The sequence below is a fragment of the Oncorhynchus keta genome, chromosome 36 (assembly GCF_023373465.1).
Source record: "Oncorhynchus keta strain PuntledgeMale-10-30-2019 chromosome 36, Oket_V2, whole genome shotgun sequence".
In the NCBI taxonomy this organism is placed as follows: Eukaryota; Metazoa; Chordata; class Actinopteri; order Salmoniformes; family Salmonidae; genus Oncorhynchus; species Oncorhynchus keta.
The window spans coordinates 6,657,613-6,679,459 of record NC_068456.1 but is presented as its reverse complement, the minus strand read 5'-3'; the positions used below and the strand labels follow the sequence as shown (position 1 = coordinate 6,679,459).

At 43.3% G+C, this 21,847-nt stretch overlaps 2 protein-coding genes across 4 annotated transcripts in view; one reads left to right on the top strand and one right to left on the bottom strand.

The window, feature by feature from the left end:
• The window catches only part of blnk (B cell linker), a 64,530-nt gene that overhangs the window by 5,052 nt on the left and 37,631 nt on the right, over positions 1-21,847 (top strand). The gene's annotated exons all lie outside the window — the stretch shown is intronic.
• Positions 1-21,847, bottom strand: part of LOC118369391 (DNA nucleotidylexotransferase-like) — a 171,778-nt gene that overhangs the window by 133,276 nt on the left and 16,655 nt on the right. For 2 of the 3 annotated variants that reach the window (XM_052498395.1, XM_052498396.1), the window contains exons 1-2: positions 15,647-16,627; positions 5,243-5,417 (exon numbers count right to left, since the gene is read on the bottom strand). In XM_052498395.1, the coding sequence (XP_052354355.1) occupies positions 5,243-5,417; positions 15,647-15,840 (369 nt within the window). In that variant the 5' untranslated portion in view covers positions 15,841-16,627. Of the gene's footprint in view, positions 1-5,242; positions 5,418-15,646; positions 16,628-21,847 lie in introns of those variants that run through there. The other variant, XM_052498397.1, reaches the window with a different exon arrangement.

The following is a 21,847-nucleotide window of genomic DNA, read 5'->3' as shown; positions in this document are numbered from 1 at the left end:
AATCATAACTGATTAGTTCCCCTTATTATGTTCATTAATTAAAAACCTCCCTTTACAGTTTACAGCACCATAATACTGCTCAGTCCATGGCCATTGCACTCCACACACACACACACACACACACACACACACACACACACACACACACACACACACACAAAAATGTACATCACAGTAGGTATAGTTCAACTCTAATTAATTGACTGATAATATAATAATACTATTCATATTGAACTCTGTGTGTGCGTGTGTGCGAGTGCGTGTGCATGTGTGCGTGTCCAGTGTGCATGTGTGCGTGTCCAACTTACACTTATCGAACTTACCTGACCTACCAATTTGCTAGCCTCAATCATTGTGAGCTAGGTGACTAGTCTGAAAAAGACAGGAGGCCCATGTCCTTAACCAGTTCCAACACCTCCTGGTCATGCCCTGTAGAGATTCCACTACCTCATCCTCATCCGCACACTCAACCCAAGCTGTTCTCTTCCACTGCTGGATGACTCATACGAGACGCTTGTAAAACTTGGCGATGCGCCTCATCTCCTTTGAGGAGGTGGGAAGCTGGTTGTAGAAGCAGGTGAGGAGCTGGTTGTAATAGTACCAGATCTGAGTTACTGTATCTGTCTGCACCAGCCTTCCCAGTGCTTTTACAACTGGATATATCAGAGAGAGACTGGGCCTCGCCTGCGCTGGTACATCACGCCAGGTAGAGGTAGCAGGCTGGAAAACATGAATAGGTTAACAGTGTAGATAGTAGGGTACAGTAGGTAGAGAGGCACTTACTGTGCACACCTGCCTCCCATCCCTGTAGCAGAGGATGCCTGAGAGAGTGGGCTTGGGGGTGTTGAGGTGGGATTCTGTGGGGAGGAGACTTTCAGGCCAGGAAAATACTGTTGTCCCTGTCCCCTCCACAGTATATACTGGTCAATTCGCTCAACGTAGATGGCTATTTTTGACAAATGGATAATCTCAGATAGCAGAAACAAGTCGCATGCCTGGTCTAGAGGTTGTTACCACAAAACTGAGTTCCAACCAATCAAACATTCCAAATTCTACATAATTTACTGTGTGTGCTTGTGTGATTTCATTCTGAATTGCCATGGAAATGTAGAGACCTGACAATGGCCAGGGTGGCAGGTAGCCGAGGGGTTAATTTTTGAAGCGTGGAATCAGATTGGTCGGACCAGCGTTGAACAGACCTGAGCGAGGGAGCTTCTTGTTTTAGTTTCTGTCTGTAGGCAGGGAGCAACAAAATGGAGTCATGGTCAGCTTTTCCCGAAAGGAGGGCGGGGGAGGGCCACCCATGGCAGCCTTGGGGATTTGTAAGGGATAGTCATTATTTTCCATAGAACGCATAGCCCCTCATTGATTCTCCTTTTTTTTAATGTATTTTTACCTTGGCTATAATTTAACACATTTTGGGGGGTGGCACATGAGGAAATTGGCTGAGTCAGGTTGGAGACCTGAGCCAACTCCTCGTGATTACCGTAGGGAGCGTGGTATTGGTCAGGCACCGTGTTATGCGGTGGAGCCCACGGTGTCTCCAATGCGCACTCATAGCCCTGTGCACTATATTCCAGCTCCCCGCATCTGCCGGGCTAGAGTGGGCATCCAGCCAGGACGAAGGGTGCCAGCTCAGCGTATCTGGCATCCAGTGCGTCTCTACGGCCCAGGATATCCTGCGCCGGTTCTGTGCACTGTGTCTCCCACATTTGCCGGGCGAAACGAACCATCCAGCCAGGACGGGTTGTGCCGGCTCTACGCTTGAGACCTCCAGTGCGCCTCCACGGCCCGGTGAGTTCTGTGCCTGCTCCCAGAACCAGGCCTCCTGTATGTCTCCCCAGCCTGGTGAGTCCTGTGCCTGCTCCCAGAACCAGGCCTCCAGTAGGTCTCCTCAGCCTGGTGAGCCCTGTGGCAGCTCCACTCACCAGGCCTCCTGTACGTCTCCTCAGTCCAGTGATGATCCATCGCACGAAGCCTCCAGTGATGATCCATGGCACGAAGCCTCCAGCGATGATCCATGGCACGAAACCTCCAGTGATGATCCATGGCACGAAGCATCCAGTGATGATCCATGGCACGAAGCCTCCAGTGATGATCCATGGCACGAAGCCTCCAGTGATGATCCATGGCACGAAACCTCCAGTGATGATCCATGGCACGAAGCCTCCAGTGATGATCCATGGCACGAAGCCTCCAGTGGTGATCCATGGCACGAAGCCTCCAGTGGTGATCCATGGCACGAAGCCTCCAGTGATGATCCATGGCACGAAGCCTCCAGTGGTGATCCATGGCACGAAGCCTCCAGTGATGATCCATAGCACGAAGCCTCCAGTGATGATCCATAGCACGAAGCCTCGTTTTTCCAAAAAAGGGAAGTTTGCACTAAATTCACCAATTTAGTGTTGTTTTTCTTCTCAGCTGCATCAAATTCAGTATCAACTATCACAAGGTTGTAACCTCTTGTGTATAGATGCACTGGGTGTCCCAAGATTACATAGGCTATAATTACCTACCCGGGAATGCACACTCTTCAAATTTCCACAGAATTTTGTTGCTAGCATTTGCCCCCAAAAAGCGTACTATCTGAGTTACAAAACCTATAACATATAGGTCCACCTGGCTTCCCGAGTAGTGCAGCAGTCTAAGGCACTGCATCGCAGTGCTAGAGGTGTCACTACAGACCTGGGTTCGATCCCAGGATGTATCACCACCGGCCGTGATCGGGAGTCCCATAGGGTGGCTCGCACAATTGGCCCAGCGTCGGAGGGTTTGGCCAGGGGGACTTTACTTGGCTCATCGAGCTCTAATGACTCCTTGTGGCGGTCCGGGCGCCTGCAGGCTGACCTCAGTAGTCAGGTGAACAGTGTTTCCTCTGACACATTGGTGCGGCTGGCTTCCGAGATAAGCGGGCGCGTATTAAGAAGTGCGGTTTGGCGGGTCATGTTTCGTGGGATGCATGACTTGACCTTCATCTTCCCAGCCCATTGGGGAGTTGCAGCGATGAGACAAGATCGAAATTTGGGAGACCTGAGCCAACTCCACATAGTACATGCAAAATCTGCATAATTACTGGTGTTAAAGAATTTAGCTAGTTAAAATTAACTGTATCTTGAGGGGTACTTACAGTACTTGTCGTTAATATGTACTTACTGTAAATAGTACCCATCGTGACAACCCTGGCCATTATTTTAATGCTTCCCGGATGCACCATCCAAGTGGGAGGATAAACACACCAGTACACCACAGAGTACATGTAATATCTGCATATGTACATTGTAATTACTAGGTGTTACAAGGCAAGTTTCAAGGCAAGTTTCTAGTTAAAATGAAGTGTATCTTAAAGGGTATTTACTTGTAACTATTGTGTACCAACAAAGTACGTTACCCATCCTGACAATCTAATCGCCGGCTACTAAAAGCGCCATCCAAGTGAAAAAATAAACACACTTATACAACACAGAGTACATATCTGCAATATCTGCATAAGTACAAGGTAGTCACTTGTAACAGGATTTAGCTATTGAAATTTAAAGTCTAATTTACCATTTTCCTATGACCAATTTCTATATAATTACTTACTACTCATGACCAAGTAAAAATACCTACAAACAAAAGATGAGCATTTAAACAAAGATTAAACAAAGATATGCCTACTCAAATAACATAAAAAAATAACTATTCTAGTGGTGGTGAGTAGTAGTCTAGATAGTTAATTTACAAGGTTAAAAAACTAGTTAGCTGGCTAGTTTATCCCCAAAAATTCTCAACAGATTGCATAGAAGGTCTATTCTGTAGATGGTAACTAGATAGCTAGCTAGCCTAGTTGGTAGGCCTAACAATTCCACCAGAGAAGCTAACATTAACTAGCTAGAGTTAACTAACTAGCCAACACTAGGCTAGCGAGCTGCTAGTTAGCTACATCATTAACTACCTCAAATCAAATTTTATTGGTCATGTATACATATTTAGCAGATGTTATTGAGGTGTAGCGAAATGCTTGTGTTCCTAGCTCAAACAGTGCAGTAGTATCTAACAATTCACAACATTACAAACAAATATACAATACCGTTCAAAAGTTTGGGGTCACTTAGAAATGTCCTTGTTTTTTCAAATTAAAGCACATTTTTTGGCCATTAAAATAACATGAAATTGATCAGAAATACAGTGTAGACATTGTTAATGTTGTAAATGACTATTGTAGCTGGAAACGGCAGATTTTTTAATGGAATATCTACATAGGCGTACAGAGGCCCATTATCAGCAACCATCACTCCTGTGTTCCAATGGCACGTTGTGTTAGCTAATCCAGGTTTATCATTTTAAAAGGCTAATTGATCATTAGAAAACCCTTTTGCAATTATGTTAATACAGCTAAAAAACTGTTGTTCTGATTGAAGAAGCAAAAGACCTGGCCTTCTTTAGACTAGGAGAGGAGTTGGAGGCACCTGTGCACAACTGAGCAAACAAGAGGACAATTACATTTGAGTGTCTAGTTTGAGAAAAAGACACCTCACAAGTCCTCAACTAGCAGCTTCATTAAATAGTACCCGCAAAACACCAGTCTCAACGTCAACAGTGAAGAGGCGACTCCGGGAGGATGGCCTTCTAGGCAGAGTTGCAAATAAAAAGCCATATTTCAGACTGGCCAATCAAAAGAAAAGATTAAGATGGGCAAAAGAACACAGACACTGGACAGAGGAACTCTGCCTAGAAGGCCAGCATCCCGGGGTCGCCTCTTCACTGTTGACGTTGAGACTGGTGTTTTGCGGGTACTATTTAATGAAACTAGACACTCTAATGTACTTGTCCTCTTGCTCAGTTGTGCACCGGGGCTTCCCACTCCTCATTCTATTCTGTTTAGAGTGAGTTTGAGCTGTTCTGTGAAGGGAGTAGTACACAGTTTTGTACCAGATCTTCAGTTTCTTGACAATTTCTCACATGGGATAGCCTTCATTTCTCAGAACAAGAATAGACTGACGAGTTTCAGAAGAAAGATCTTTGTTTCTGGCCATTTTGAGACTGTAATTGAACCCACAAATGCTGATGCTCCAGTCTGTATGTTTTCCGAACTACAAAATACTATATCAGTATAACAGTATCTATACAGTATTTAAATTGTTTTCCAAAATAATCTCTCTATTGCACACACACATGTACACACACACACACACACACACACACACACACACATAGCGGGGAAATGCCCACCTACACTCAAACTGACCACAGGTTCCCTCACCGGAATACAGTGACTGGTCTCCACAGTGACAGGTCTCCCCTCTCTCATGCTGTCCGTGAACCAGGAGATGTCCAGCACCTGCAGTCTGGAGACATCCCTCAGACCACTCCCCCGTAGCCACGCCCACAATGCCCCAGCCTGGTTATTCTCTGCCACCACGTGGGTGACCTCATCACTGCACAAGGAACAAGAAGAAGGGGGTCACAGGTCAGTAAGTCTGCGCAGGTATAATGCATGATTATGTGGTTACAAGTGGCAGTACACATCGCTACTGTAGAAGAGGTCCAGTGGTTACATAGAGCTGAGGACCTGAGGACAACGTCAGGAATGGCGAGCCAACTCTAGCACCGACATCACCATCATCAAACCCCCAACTCGGCTGTCAGCAGAATAGAGATCTTCACCAAGAGCAGACAACATCCGTCTGAAGCTGTCAAGACTAGAATTTGCGCTCCAATTACTTCTTTTTTTTTTAAACAAACGTATCTTCTTTTTTTTCTTCTGTATACTGCAATTCAGCATTAAGATGTACATTTGTACCAGACAGCCTAACTAATAATTAATAAATAATGTATATGTATTGTAAGGCTTGTCATAAGCGGTGGTGTAAAGTACTTAAGTAAAAATACTTTAAAGTACTATGTAAGTAGTATTTTAGGGTATCTGTACTCCTAAAGAAAATATATACTTTTACTCCCATACATTTTCCCTGACACCCAAAAGTACTCGTTACAATTCGAATGCTCTGGCAGGACAGCAAAATGGTCCAATTCACGCACCTAGCAATATAACATGTTGTCTTCCCTAACTGCCTCTGATCTGGTGGACTCACTTAACACAAATATTGCATTTGTAAATTATGTCTCAGTGTTGGAGTGTGCCACTGGCTGTCCATGAAAATTTACTTTAAAAAACTGTGCTCTCTGGTTTGCTTAACATAAGTAATTTTATGTATAGCATTTACTTTGAACTTTTACTCAAGTATGACATTTGAGTACCCTTTCCACCACTGTACTTCAGTACTTTGAAAACCAGATACTTTTAGACTTTTACTCAAGTAGTATTTTACTGGGTGACTTTCGCTAATTTTGTATTCAGGTACTGTATCTTTACTTTTACTCCAGTGTGTCAAATTAGTACTTTTTCCATCACTGGTCATAAGCATGTATGACACCCTCGTGATGTCTTATTATCACTTCTCTGGATCAAAGGTCCCACTGAAGTGTTTCAAATGTCTCAGAGCCATCTATATGGCTCTAAAATGTCCCCTTTGCTTGGAACTTGATCTGTAGATTGTGAATCTGTCTGATTGTAACATCAGTGGTTCCTTTTATGTCATAGAATTTAGTTGGAGTAGAAAGAGAACAACTTCAATGTCTTTATTTCTATTGTTTTAGAGAGAGATATAAAGGTTTCAGATCCAGTGTGAGTCTTAGAAGGGACTACTATAACATGCCATATATGGACTAGCACTGACTGAACAACATGCACCACAGCCTCCTCAGCAGGGCCTCTGAGCATCATTCAGATGTTTATGACTGAAAATACGCCCCTAAGAGTGGAGATATGCATTCACATAGTGTATCACACAGCTCCATAGGAATCCTCACAACAGACATGTCTGGTTTTCCCCCAAAAGGAAACACTCTCTGTTTAAGTACCATACCAATGAGCCAATCAGAGCGCCCGTGCGTGCACAATTATCCTTCCCATGCTCCTCCTTCTCCTCGCAGAGGTAAAACAGCATAACGGATCTTTACGGCCCTCCCAGGACATCCCAACAGTCTAGCAGAGTGTCGCTTCTGGAGCCTAATCGGCCAAATCAGCGGTGAGACTAATCCTCTGTCTGACTGCTCTGTGTACTGGTTGGCTGGTTGGCCTGCCACTGAGACCAGGTTTAGAGAGGCTCCAAGACAATAACAGCCCCAGAGTGAGGCTCATCAGATAACACAAACAGTATGAGTGGGTAGAGCATATGAGCATATTCAATGGCTTTGCTCAGGTTTGAATATGACTATACGATTACAAAAAAGGAAAGTAATAATTCTGCACAATGCCAACACCAATTTTAGAAGTATATTGGGGTGAACTGAATCTTGATTTTTGCAGAAAAATAAATGGTATCACCCATCATCTTGGAAAAAGGAAAAAGAAAGTGTCCTTCAGACTGACAGCCTTGTTGATTCTAACAAGACAGGAAGTCCTTCAGACGGCCGCAATCGAATGTTGATTGATGTAGACATCCAACCCTGTGGTTAAATTGATAGTCTCTCTCTCTCTCTCTCTCTCTCTCTCTCTCTCTCTCTCTCTCTCTCTCTCTCTCTCTCTCTTCCTCTCTCTCTCTCTCTCTCTCTCTCTCTCTCTCTCTCTCTCTCTCTCTCTCTCTCTCTCTCTCTCTCTCTCTCTCTCTCTCTCTCTCTCTCTCTCTCTCTCTCTCTCTCTCTCTCTCTCTCTCTCTCTCTCTCTCTCTCTCTCTCTCTCTCTCTCTCTCTCTCTCTCTCTCTCTCTTTTACACTCTGCCCTCCTTACAGAAACATAGCTCCTATAATCCAACCCTAACTTAGATATTTTTCCAACTTGTGTGAATGTAAAATGGCACAGCAGATGCAAATGAGCTAGCACGAAGCACTGCACCCGAAGAGAGTTCCAGGAACAGCGGGGCCCTGAGCCCCAGTGCAGTGAGCAAGGATATGTTATATTCAACAGGGTTCAGACAGGGAGTGATGACGCTTGTGCTAAATGAAATCTCTCTACACTGCCTCTCACTAGGAGAGCCAAGATCAAGATTACGGAAAGTGTGTATCGCATAACATAAGAATTGACATTTTACACCAGCTAAAGACAAAAAATTCAGACTAGCTCGACAATAAGCTCACGATTCAGAAAACTTGATCATGTTGCTGTGTATTTGCATTTTAGAGTTGAAATTAGAACGCTGAAACTAAACAGATGATAAATGAGGGTTTGTGCCTCTCGTCCACCTTACAAACAACATTCACACCCACTAAACAATGTGTGTGCGCCTGCGTGCTTGTGTGTGTAACATTAAACAGAACGCATATCTTGTTTGTGAAAGGCTGAATTAGGGAGGTGTTTATCAAAACTGTCCAATACAATTATTACATTTTATTTTTTATAGATCCTTTAGGATACAGTGCCTTGTGAAAGTATTCACCCCCCCTTGGCATTTTTCCTATTTTGTTGCCTTACAACCTGGAATTTAAAAAAAAAAATTGGGGGGGGGTTGTATCATTCGAATTACACAACATGCCTACCACTTTGAAGATGCTAAATATTTTTCATTGTGAAGCAAACAAGAAATAAGACAAAAGAAAACTGAAAACTTGAGCTTGCATAACTACCCCCCAAAAAAAAAAAAAGTCAATACTTTGTAGAGCCACCCTTTGCAGCAATTACAGCTGCAAGTCTCGTGGTATGTCTCTATAAGCTTGGCACATCTAGCCACTGGGATCTTTGCCCATACTTCAAGGCAAAACTGCTCTACCCCCTTCAAGTTGGATGGGTTCCTCTGGTGTACAGCAATCTCTAAGTCATACCACAGATTCTCAATTGGATTGAGATCTGGGCTTTGACCAGGCCATTTCAATACATTTACATGTTTCACCTTAAACCATCCGAGTGTTGCTTTAGCCGTATGCTTAGGATCATTGTCCTGCTAGAAGGTGAACCTCCGTCCCAGTCTCAAATCTCTGGAAGACTGAAACAGATTTCCCCTTAAGAATTTCCCTTGATTTAAAGCCATCCATCATTCCTTCAATTCTGACCAGTTTCTCAGTCGGTAGGGATCAATGAAAAACACGATGCTGCCACCACCATGCTTCACTGTGAGGATTGTGATCTCGGGGTGATGAGAGGTGTTGGGTTTGCGCCAAACATAGCATTTTCATTGATGGCCAATAAAGCTCAATTTTAGTCTCATCTGACCAGTGAACCTCCTTCCATGTGTTTGGGGAGTCTCCCACATGCCATTTGGCGAACACCAAACGTGTGCTTATTTTTTTCTTTAAGCAATGGCGTTTTTCTGGCTACTCTCCTGTAAAACCCAGACCTGTGGAGTGTATGGCTTAAAGTGGTCCTATGGACAGATACTCCGCTGTGGAGCTTCAGGGTTATCTTTGGTCTCTTTGTTGCCTCTCTGATTAATGCCCTCATTGCCTGGTCCATGAGTTTTGGTGGGCAGCTCTCTCTTGGCAGGTTTGTTGTGGTGCCATATTCTTTGCATTTTTTAATAATGGATTTAATGGTACTTCGTGGGATGTTCAAAGTTTATGATATTTTTTTATAACCCAACCCTGATCTGTCTCTGGCTCCACACCCACCCCGCCCGGCCATCGAGATGTGTGAAAGTTATTGTATAACATTTCTGGGACTGTGTAAACTTAAATTTTGTATTACCATATAATTGTTGTATGTTTTCTATAGTTATCTACTTGAAAATGTCTCAATTGACCAATTTGGCACATTTATGCAGACTTGATAGAAACTATTGTGCAGTATTGCAGTGCTTCACTGGATCAATCTGAAACTTTTCACACACACTGCTGCTGTCTAGTGGCCAAAATCTAAATTGTGCCTAGACTCCTATATTATAATATGGCCTGTATCTTGCATTTCAAAGATGATGGAACAAAAAAAATAGAAAATGCATGTTTTTTTGTTTATCTTTTACCAGATCTCATGTGTTATATTCTCCTACATTAACTTCACATTTCCACTAACTTCAAAGTGTTTACTTTCAAATGGTATCAAGAATATGCATATACTTGCTTCAGGTCCTGAGTTACAGGCAGTTAGATTTGGGTACATCACATTTTATTGTGTTACAAAGTGGGATTGAAATGTATTTAATTGTAATTTTTCTGTGAACAATATACACATAATACTCTGTAATGTCAAAGTGGAAGAAAAATTAAGATATAATTGTTGTTGCCGAAATATTCAGCCCCTTTTGTTTAGGCAGGCCTAAATTAGTTCAGGAGTCAAATTTGGCTTAAGAAATAACATAAAAAGTGACATAGACTCACTGTGTGTGAATTAATAGGGCATGACATGATTATTAAATGAATAACCCTTCCTCTGTCCACCATACATATAACATCTGGAAGGTTCCTCAGTCAAATATCGAATTCCAAGCCCAGATTCAACTCCAAAGTCCAGAGAGCTTTTTGAAAGCCTACAAAAAAAGGGCAGTGATTGGTTAATGGGTAACAATAACAAATCAGACAATGAATATCTTTTTAAGCATGGTCTAGTTCAGGGATCAGCAACTAGATTCAGCCGTGGGTCAATTTTTTCTTGGTGGGGTGGTCTGGGGCTGGGACATAATACAACTGCATTTGTACACAGCAAATTGACTGCAAGAAGCCTAAACAGTTATAATATTTGACTAAAACATAATCATCTCGAACCTTGATTACATTTGGGAACATTGTCCTGTGTTGGGTGCCGTCTTTTTGGATGGGATGCTAAAATAAGTGTCCTGACTCTCTGTGGTCATTCAAAATCCCATGGCACTTATTGTAAGAGTAGGGGGCATTCACCCTGGTGTCATGGCTAAATTCCCAACCTGGCCACATTCCATCAAGGCCGCCAAATCATCTCCCTCATTCCTAATTGGCATATATCACTTCTCACCTCTCCACCTGATAGCTGATACGTGTGGAGAGGTCTGGCACAAAAGTGGTCGCCGAGTATTATTGAGAATGATGTCCAACAATGAAAATTCAACAATTCTTTGTTTGTTTTTATAATTTTTCCCAGGAAGCTTGGGAGGCCAAATAAAACTACTCTGAGCAGCATACCACTACTCCGAGCAGTGTACCCATACCATATCCGTATGTTCCTAGGTTTGGGGCAAATCCAACACAACACATTACTGAGTAACTGCCTCCTTATTTTCAAGCAGGTTGGTGGCTGCGTCATGGTATGGGTACACTTGGCAAGTACAGGATAAAAAGAAACGGGATAGGGCTAAGCACAGGCAAAATCCTAGAGCAAAACCTGCTTCAGTCTGCTTTACACCAGACACCGGGAGAGGAATTCACCTTTCAGTATGTCAATAACCTAGAACACAAGGCCAAATCTACACTGGAGTTGCTTACCAATAAGACAGTGAATGTTCCTAAATGGACAATTTACAGTTCTGACTTAAATCTGCCTGAAATTCTATGGCCAGATGAAAAATAGCTGTCTAGCCATAATCCCCAAAATATTCTGGCATGGTTTAGATCTTGTCTGTCGGAAAGATATCAGTTTGTCTCTGTGGATGGTTTGTCCTCTGACAAAGCAACATGCATTTCAGTGTTCCACAAGGCTCCGTTTTAGGACCACTATTGTTTTCACTATATATTTTACCTCTTTGTGATGTCATTCGAAAACATAATGTTAACTTTTACTGCTTTGCGGACGACACAAAGCTGTACATTTCGATGAAACATAGTGAAGCCCCAAAATCGCTCTCCCTGGAAGCTTGTGTTTCAGACATAAAGAAGTGGATGGCGGCAAATGTTATACTTTTAAACTCGGACAAAAGAGACGCTAGTTCTAGGTCCCAAGAAACAAAGAGATCTTCTGTTGAATCTGACAATTAATCTTGATGGTTGTACAGTCGTCTCAAATAAAACTGTGAAGGACGTCGGCGTTACTCTGGACCCTGATCTCTCTTTTAACAAACATATCAAGACTGTTTCAAGGGCGGCTTTTTTCCATCTACAGCAAAAAAAAAAAAACCTTTTTCAGGACCCTGTGTTTCAAAGATAATTTGTAAAAATCCAAATAACTTTACAGATATTCAGTGAAAAGGGTTTAAACACTGTTTCCAATGCTCGTTCAATGAACCACAAACAATTAATGAACATGCACCTGTGGAATGGTCATTAAGACACTAACAGCTTACGGGCGGTAGGCAATTAAGGTCACAGTTATGAAAACTTAGGACACTAAAAGAGACTTTTCTACTGACTCTGAATACACCAAAAGAAAGATGCCCAGGGTCCCTGCTCATCTGCGTGAACGTGCCTTAGGCATGCTGCAAGGAGGCACGAGGACTGCAGATGTGGCCAGGGCAATAAACTGCAATGTCCGTCTGTTAGATGCCTAAGTCAGCGCTACAGGGAGACAGGAAGGACAGCTGTAAATAGTAAATAGTAAAAAACTAAATGGCATGTCGCCACTCGCCAGTGACTTAATTAGATGATTTTGGCCTGGCTGCACAATGTGCCTGCTAGCTACTACTTGCTATCTTCATTGACAAACACAGAGTTGGAGCATAGCAAGCTAGCAAGTTATTTGGGGCACTGATAAACCGTGTTTAGCTTGTGCTTTATTTCAATAGTTTGACAGCTTGCAGATGATGAAGTTGTAGACATGTTACGTATCTCAGAAATCAGTCCTGAGTACACAGCCAGACTTTCCCGCAATTACTAGTTTTTCATGCACATTTTTTTACTTGAGAAATACTGCATCAAACAACTTAGCTAAATGTAAAATTGTGCAACTAAAACCTCCTCGGCAAAAACGTCTAAATTAATTACAGATTTCATGATTTCTTGACTATTTTAAAGAAGTGGCTATGTTGTTGCTACAGTGACTCAGGAGGGACAAACAACAGTACCTACCAGGGTACAATATGCAAACATAACACACCCACATAAAACCACACCCCCAAGACAACTCTCGTTTAGCTTCAGTTATGGCCACTAGCATTTCTTCAAAGCAATCTTCAAAACTGCTTGAGGCGTTGCCGTCAACTAGCAGAGGATACTCTGCCACCAGTCGGCTCAGCACACCAGCCCATTCAGCAACCCGCCCAGGTCAGCGATGCCCATTTGTCCCTCCCGGATAGACATGATGGCACCCCATCTCAATGCCTTGGCTTCCTACTACAGTGCTCCCTCTACTTTGCGCACGAGATGGGAGCCCCCACCACCGAGAGGTCCAATGTGGCCACGGTTATTTCTCTGCTGACTGGGAGGGCGTTGGAATGGGCCACTTCCATCTGGGAGAAAGGAGAGGAGGAGCTGGATTCACAGCAGGGGTTCAGAGGTGTCTTCAATCATCCACAGGAGGGCAGAGAGGGGTTGAGCTCCTACACCAACTACGGAAGGAGGACCAGACTGCTGCCGGGTACACGCTCACTTTCCGGATAGTAGCAGCAACCAGAGGATGGAATGAGACGGCACTTCGTATGCTATTCAGAAGAAGACTGCGCAAGGAGGTCCAAACGGAACTGGCTTGTCGAGACGACAACCTCTCCTTGGACTTACTCATTGGATGGCTATCTGTCTGCATGATCTACTTCGGGAGTGTCAGCATTCTCATCGCTTTTCTCCTTCCCTCAGTGAACACTTTGGATTAGAGCCTGAACCCATGGAGGTAGGGGTCATTCTGGTCAAGGAGGTCACCAGCTCCAGCAGTGTCCGGTATGTCCCAACTCGAGATCCACGAGAACCGAGGGACTGTCACGTGATGTTCCACCTCCTTGGTCAAGTGTGAATATCCCCTCTTCGTCACTTTCTGCCAAAACCTTTTTGGTGTTTATCACACTAGTTGACTGTCCCTCATGTACTGTTTCTACAGCGTTAGTGGATCCCGGTGCCATTCATTATGGTTTATTGTGTGTAGATTGCCTAGGAGTTTTTCAAAATACATTTTAGATTAAGGCTGTAATGTAACAAAATGTGTAAAAAGTCAAGGGGTCAGAATACTTTCCGAAGGCACAGTATATTCATCTCTGGAATACAGTTTAAAGTGTTACATACATTTTAAAATGTATTTGAAATACATTTTACATGATGTTAAATATACTGAAAAAATATATAAACTCAACATGTAGAGTGTTGGTCCCATGTTTCATGAGCTGAAATAAAAAATCCCAGACATGTTGCATACGAACAAAAAGCTTATTTCTCTCAAATTTTGTGCAAAAATTTGTTTACATCCCTTTTAGTGAGCATTTCTCCTTTGCCAAAATAATCCATCCACATGACAGGTGGGGCATATCAAGAAGCTGATTAAACACCATGATCATTCCACAGGTGCACCTTGAGCTAGGGACAATAAAAGGCCACTCTAAAATGTTCAGTTTTGTCATACAACAGAAAGTCACAGATGTTTTGCCAGAGAATTGAACGTTATTTTCTCTCCAATATCATTTTATAGAAATTGCCATTACTTCCAACAAGCCTTACAAACGCAGATCACGTGTAACCACGCCAGTCCAGGACCTCAACATCCGGCTTCTTCACCTGCGGGATCATCAGAGACCTGCCACCTGTACAGCTAACGACTCTGAGGAGTATTTCTGTCTGTAATAAAGCCCTTTTGTGGGGAAAACGAATTCTGATTGACTGGGCCGGCTCCCCAGTGGGTGGACCTGGCTCACAAGTGGTTGGCCTACCACCCTCCCAGGCCCACCCATGGCTGCTCCCCTGCCCAGTCATGTGGAATCCATAGATTAAGGCCTAATGAATTCATTTCAATTGACTGATTTTCTTATATGATCTGGAACTCAGTAAAATCGTTAAAATTGCTGCATGTTGTGTTTATATTTTTGTTCAGTATCTAAAAATGTATGGTTGCAGCTGATATCAAATAGTCTGCAAGGCAGAATGTCAGTTTGAGGCATGCACACACACACACACACACGCACACACACACACACACACACACACACACACACACACACACACACACACACACACACACACACACACACACACACAACTTCCTAGCTGTGGTTTGTTTCAAACAATTGTATCAGGCCAAGTGTAACCGTAGGAGCATTCAAGCTGTGTTTCTGGGAATGCTGCCATCAGCCCCAGCCTGGCTTGATACGGCGTTGGCAGCAGGTCTGTTCTACAGCCTCCCAGCTCAGCTACTCCCACCGGTGCCCCTCAGGCAGGCCCATACAGCTGGGTCTGCCTGGCTGAGCTCGATCAGCTCAGTTTTTCTCTGCCACCCAGCTATGGCACAATGGATCCTTATTAGCATGGAGAGGCGTATGGAGGAACCGTATAAGCAGCCTTAAATGAACGTGTGGCTAGGTGCTCTGTTATACAGGCTATGGTGCGGTAGCTGGTGGGCGATTCTGTCTGTGTGGGTTCTCTTGCATCGTAAGTCTTGTTAAACACATGTTATGCAAGTTATGGGATTATATGGGATCAAGTAATAATCTTTGCTCTCTGCTAAATGCACAATGTCCTCACTTGGAACCAAGAAAATTCTCACAATCAGACATAGAGCAGCAAAACGATGACCAGGAACTTATGGCAAACAATCACATAGGGCCTACCATAACATGATCAATCCTTTTATTTGATCACTGAGGAAAAACAATAAGAGAATATATTTGACTTGAGAAAGAGAATTGGCTGGTTGGCCTACCTGAGGGCATATTCCACTCTAAAGCCTTTTGACCTGGCCAGGCTGGTCAGAAAGCTCCTTCTACTGCTGCCCATCTTCCTCTCCACCAGGTACACCGTCACCTCATTGAACTTGACCTCTTCCTGACCCCGAGCACCAGCCTCAACTGGCCTTGGCCTTTTCTTCATACGTGGCAGCATGCTAGCATTGATCATCTCTTTGGGATGAGCTTCAAAATGTGTAGCACCTAAACACAGCACTTGTTTTTGCTACTTTCTAACGATAGTCTGTGTTGTGCCCCACACCTCTTGCCTTGTTTTGGTGATGCCACAATTGTCGGTCTCTTATTTGTCGACACGGGGACAAACTGGCAGTTTGAATGAGGTCTCTGAGAGGCTGGCTGGCTGACAGGAAACCTCTGGCAAAGCAACAGGTGCTTATGATTAGGGTTTTATTAAGCAGAGATCAACTGCCAAAATCCAAAAATGACAGTGAATGGAGTTCAACCAAGGATACCTCAATGGTTAATCTAAATCAACAGATAAAACGTTCAGTATTAGAGACTTCATGAATCCACATTGAATGGATCGAAAGTTAGTCCACATAGAGTCCAGAGAGGAAAAGCAAAGCCATGTAATCAACACTAATGAAACTTTTGTGAAACATCACAAGCACAGTTGAAAAATATATGGCAGATAGAAATAAAAAAAATGGATGGCGTTAAGAGATAGACGGGAGGGGTTGAGTGGAGCTGAAGGGTGGGATTAAAAACAACAAGATGACTAACGTAAAATATACTGTGTCTGTAAAATATATGTAGGTTCAGAAATGTTGTGAAACGGCACAGTTAAAAATATACGGATGGGCTTCAGAGATAGATGTATGGAAGCTGAAGGATGTGATTAAAAACAATACAAAGTTAACTATTGTAAAATACATAGTGTATAAATTGGAAGTAGAGGCCTAAGTGTTGTTGTCCATTAGTTTACTCCAATTAGGAGAGGGGTGGTATATATATACATATATATATATATATATATATATACCACCCCAAATACAAATACACACACATATATATATATATATATATATATATATATATATATATATATATATATATATGGTGGATTGGAATCTACAATCTATCTGCACTATTGAAGCTGATCTATCCCCTGAAAAAATAAATAAATAATATTGAATCTGGGCCAGAAAAAGTTGCATTTAGATGATTGTTAATCAGGATTCTGGACTGCAGGTTAAAGCAAAACCTTGCTCCAGGGGACTGCTGGGATACTGGTCACCTCACAAGACCCCCACAGCTGTCCAACCACAACGTCCAGTCCACCTCCTCATCTCTGCATCTCATTATGTCCAGACCACGCTTCCACCATCTGCTCCAACACTTAATTAGCTTACAGCTTCACATGGGATTCCTGGTCAGCCATCCCCTTGAGATACCTTATACAGAAGATGTGCACTCGTGTAGGTAGGTATGCCATGGCCCATCGGTCAATGATTAGGACTATTTTGTCCATATTGAGAGTTTAGAGAGTAGAGAGAAGAATATTACTTTATTGATCCCAGCTTGGAAAATTGTTTAATCACTCAGCATCGTCAATAAGGACAAGACACGTATCAATGACAGACGCATGCATGATAAGAAACACATAAGACAAAATATGAAGGCACCTGCGTCTTAGTAGTAGAGTCTGATTAAAAGGAGGTAAGAAATGTTGTTGTCTATCCTACCTTGGGGAAACAAGCAACAGCAACATTCACATTAAGAATACATGAATCAGTTAATAATTACAAAAGCTTACCCAAAAGCCTCGTGGCTGTGGGTAAGCTCTCTGTGTAGCTTCTGGGCGGGATGAGCCTGCTAACTGAAGCTCCACCTGTGCTGCATTACAGTGCTGTGGAGTGGGTGTGATGTCATTGTCCATGATCACATGTGCCTTTTCTCTCAGCCTTTTTATGAACATGTCCTGCATTGATTCCAGACTGCAGCCAATTGTAGCACTGGCTTTCTTGATGATTTTGTCGAGCTTATTTAAGTCCTCCTTGGCTAAGTTCCCTTTCCAGAATACAATGGCATAGCTCTCCACGCTAGCCACGACGCTGCTCTAGAACATTGCAAAGGATTTTGTCACGTAGATTCAATTATCCAAACGTCCTTCAAAAGTGCAATCCAAACTTGCTTCAAAAGTCTAGTCTGGATTGAGCTTTTTTTGTAGACACTAGCTAGGATTCCATCCAATTGTGGACAGATTTCCATGCAAATATTTGAAAAATGTTTCACCTTGGGTGGGTTTCCGGACTCGATAAAGTAGTGCACACAAAATGTACTTTTTTGCTCAAGTTGTCATGTCCCAAATACAAATCTAAAGTTCAATGTTTTTCCATCGCATTTTCAGCTAGTACAAAAACTGTTGCGTTAAACAGCAAATGTGCACTCCAGCCAACAGCTCGCAGATACTAACATATGCCATTTAGCAGACGCTTTAATCCAAAGCAATTTACAGTCACACGTGTATACATTTTACCTACTGGTGGTCCCAGGAATCTAACACACTATCCTAACTCTACTTTCCGGCTACCCGGATAAAGCACTAAATAAACTTCAGTTAGTGCTAAATACGGCTGCTAGAATCCTGACTAGAACTAAAAATGTGATCATATTACTCCAGTGCTAGCCTCCCTACACTGGCTTCCTGTCAAAGCAAGGGCTGATTTCAAGGTTTTACTGCTAACCTACAAAGCATTACATGGGCTTGCTCCTACCTATCTCTCTGATTTGGTCCTGCCGTACATACCTACACGTATGCTACGGTCACAAGGCGCAGGCCTCCTAATTGTCCCTAGAATTTGTAAGCAAACAGCTGGAGGCAGGGCTTTCTCCTATAGAGCTCCATTTTTATGGAACGGTCTGCCTACCCATGTCAGAGACGCAAACTCGGTCTCAACCTTTAAGTCTTTACTGAAGACTCATCTCTTCAGTGGGTCATATGATTGAGTGTAGTCTGGCCCAGGAGTGGGAAGGTGAACGGAAAGGCTCTGGAGCAACGAACTGCCCTTGCTGTCTCTGCCTGGCCGGTTCCCCTCTTTCCACTGGGATTCTCTGCCTCTAACCCTATTACAGGGGCTGAGTCACTGGCTTACTGGGGCTCTCTCATACAGTCCCTGGGAGGAGTGTGTCACCTGAGTGGGTTGAGTCACTGATGTGATCATCCTGTCTGGGTTGATGCCCCCCCCCCCTTGGGTTGTGCCGTGGTGGAGATCTTTGTGGGCTATACTCAGCCTTGTCTCAGGATGGTAAGTTGGTGGTTGAAGATATCCCTCTAGTGGTGTGGGGGCTGTGCTTTGGCAAAGTGGGTGGGGTTATATCCTTCCTGTTTGGCCCTGTCTGGGGTGTCCTCGGATGGGGCCACAGTGTCTCCTGACCCCTCCTGTCTCAGCCTCCAGTATTTATGTTGCAGTAGTTTGTGTCGGGGGCTAGGGTCAGTTTGTTATATCTGGAGTACTTCTACTGTCCTATTCGGTGTCCTGTGTGAATTTAAGTGTGCTCTCTCTAATTCTCTCTTTCTCTCTTTCTTTCTTTCTCCCGGAGGACCTGAGCCCTAGGACCATGCCTCAGGACTACCTGACATGATGACTCCTTGCTGTCCCCAGTCCACCTGACCGTGCTGCTGCTCCAGTTTCAACTGTTCTGCCTTATTATTATTGGACCATACTGGTCATTTATGAACATTTGGCCATGTTCTGTTATAATCTCCACCCGGCACAGCCAGAAGAGAACTGGCCACCCCACATAGCCTGGTTCCTTTCTAGGTTTCTTCCTAGGTTTTGGCCTTTCTAGGGAGTTTTTCCTAGCCACCGTGCTTCTACACCTGCATTGCTTGCTTTTTGGGGTTTTAGGCTGGGTTTCTGTACAGCACTTTGAGATGTCAGCTGATGTACGAAGGGCTATATAAATAAATTTGATTTGATTTGATTTGGCGTTGCAAGCACCATGCTCAACCAGCAGAATACCAGGCTGTTTGGGTAGGCTAGTCTACATGAGATTATTATGGATCATTTGTCAAATATTATTATGTTTATTTTTCAAATGGCAGTGAAGCATTGTGTCCCCAGAACAAGGCAATCAATATTTATTGGAAAGGAGCATTAAGATCACCCTGCACTATCACCACCTTGTGAAGTCCATCATAATTTATTTCATCTGTAGCCTAATAAACTGCATGGTCTCTCGAGTTGTAGTGGGACTCCACACCATATCATCGCGACTCCAAGTTACCTTTGATCGTTATTATATTAATATTTGTGCATAAAGGAATTTCCACTGCCATTTCTCGCATAATTCATTTTACAGACACAAAATTTCCCACCATGTCAAATGAACAAATGATCTGTCAGCATTTATAAAATTGTACCAAAACTTCCTGTTTCCATCACAGCTGTCGTGATTTTTTGTTGAATGGTATGACTTTACTCTCATAAAAACTGTGGAGATAAACTCCTCTCTGGGAAGAGGAAGAGCGGGGGTGTATGCTTCATGATTAACGACTCATGGTGTAATCATAAACACATACAGGAACTCAAGTCCTTCTGCTCACCCGACCTAGAATTTCTTACAATCAAATGCTGGCCATATTATCTCCCAAGAGAATTCTCATCAGTTATCGTCACTTCTGTGTACATTCCCTCTCAAGCAGACACCAAGACAGCCCTCAAGGAACTTCACTGGACTCTATGTAAACTGGAAACCATATATCCTGAGGCTGCATTTATTGTAGCTGGGGATTTTAACAAAGCTATCAGGGCACAAGACGAGACCCAGATGCAGACACAGGAAGCAGATGGTTAGAGTCTTTGATATTTATTAACAATCCAAAGGGGGTAGGCAAGAGAATGGTCGTGGACAGGCAAAAGGTCAAAACCAGTTCAGAGTCCTGGAGGTACTGAGTGGCAGGCAGGCTCAAGGTCAGGGAAGGCAGAATGGTCAATGAGGCGGGAATGGAGTCCAGAAAACAGGCAAGGGTCAAAACCGGGAGGACTAGCAAAAGAGAAATAGAACGCAGGAGCACAGGAAAACACGCTGGTTGATTTAAAAAAGATATAAGAAAAACTGGCACAGAGAGACAGGAAACACAGGGATCAATACACTGGGGAAAATAAGCGACACCTGGAGGGGGTGGAGACAAACACAAGAAACAGGTGAAACATATTGGGGCATGACAAAAGCAAATTTGAGAACAAGGCTACCTAAATTCTATCAGCATATTGATTGAACTATGCGCAGGTGTAATACACTTGATCACTGCTACTCTAACTTCCTTGATGCATGCAAAGCCGTCCCCCGACCTCCATTCAGCAAATCCGATGTCATGACGTGGCCCTCTTTGGGGATAGCGAGTACCATCCCCCTCTCTCTGCACCATCCCCCTCTCTCTCTCACCACCTCTCTCTTCCCCCTACACCCAGGCTCTGATATCGTAGGTCATAAATTCCTAGGAGTCTCTCTCCTCATGGCCAGGCAGTATAGAGAGAAGGTTCCACAGGAGAACAAAATAACCTCTTCTCCATCATAGAGCTTGAGAACTGAACAATGTCCATGTTTTGGAGAATGTGTACACGGTTGGGGAAGAATCCAACTACGACCGGTCCATTTCGTTTAATATTTGCGGCACTCATGAGAGACAATACAGCCACATTACCATAACTCTGTTTATACAAGAGTCTCAGTTGTCTCTAATTGTTGTTTAAAATGAATGAGTAAAGATGAAACTATTTGTGAAATTATGTAATGTGATTTTAAACTGTTTAATGAAGGAAACTCCTTCCCTTTGGAGTTTAACTAAGTCATAGGCCCGCCCCATGAGCATAGACATTGATCTGGCATAATGGGAAAGCCCTTTCCTACTGTTCTGGATATAACTCCCACCTTGGGAATTTCCCAGTAGACCAGTACCTCGATCACAGAGGGAGCTAAGGTTTGAGTAGAGACCATGCGTACCTCGACAATCGAGGGAGCTAAGGTTGTAATGGTTGCTGAATCTTTTAAACCATACCACGTGGTTAAACTCTGAGACTTAGAGCTCCTCTTCAATACTAATTACAAGAAATTATGTACCCGTGAATGCAAGGACCGACAACCACCATAACATCTATTCTATAAGAACATTTCTGAATGGGACTCTGAAGTATCCATTCTAACCACGGAAG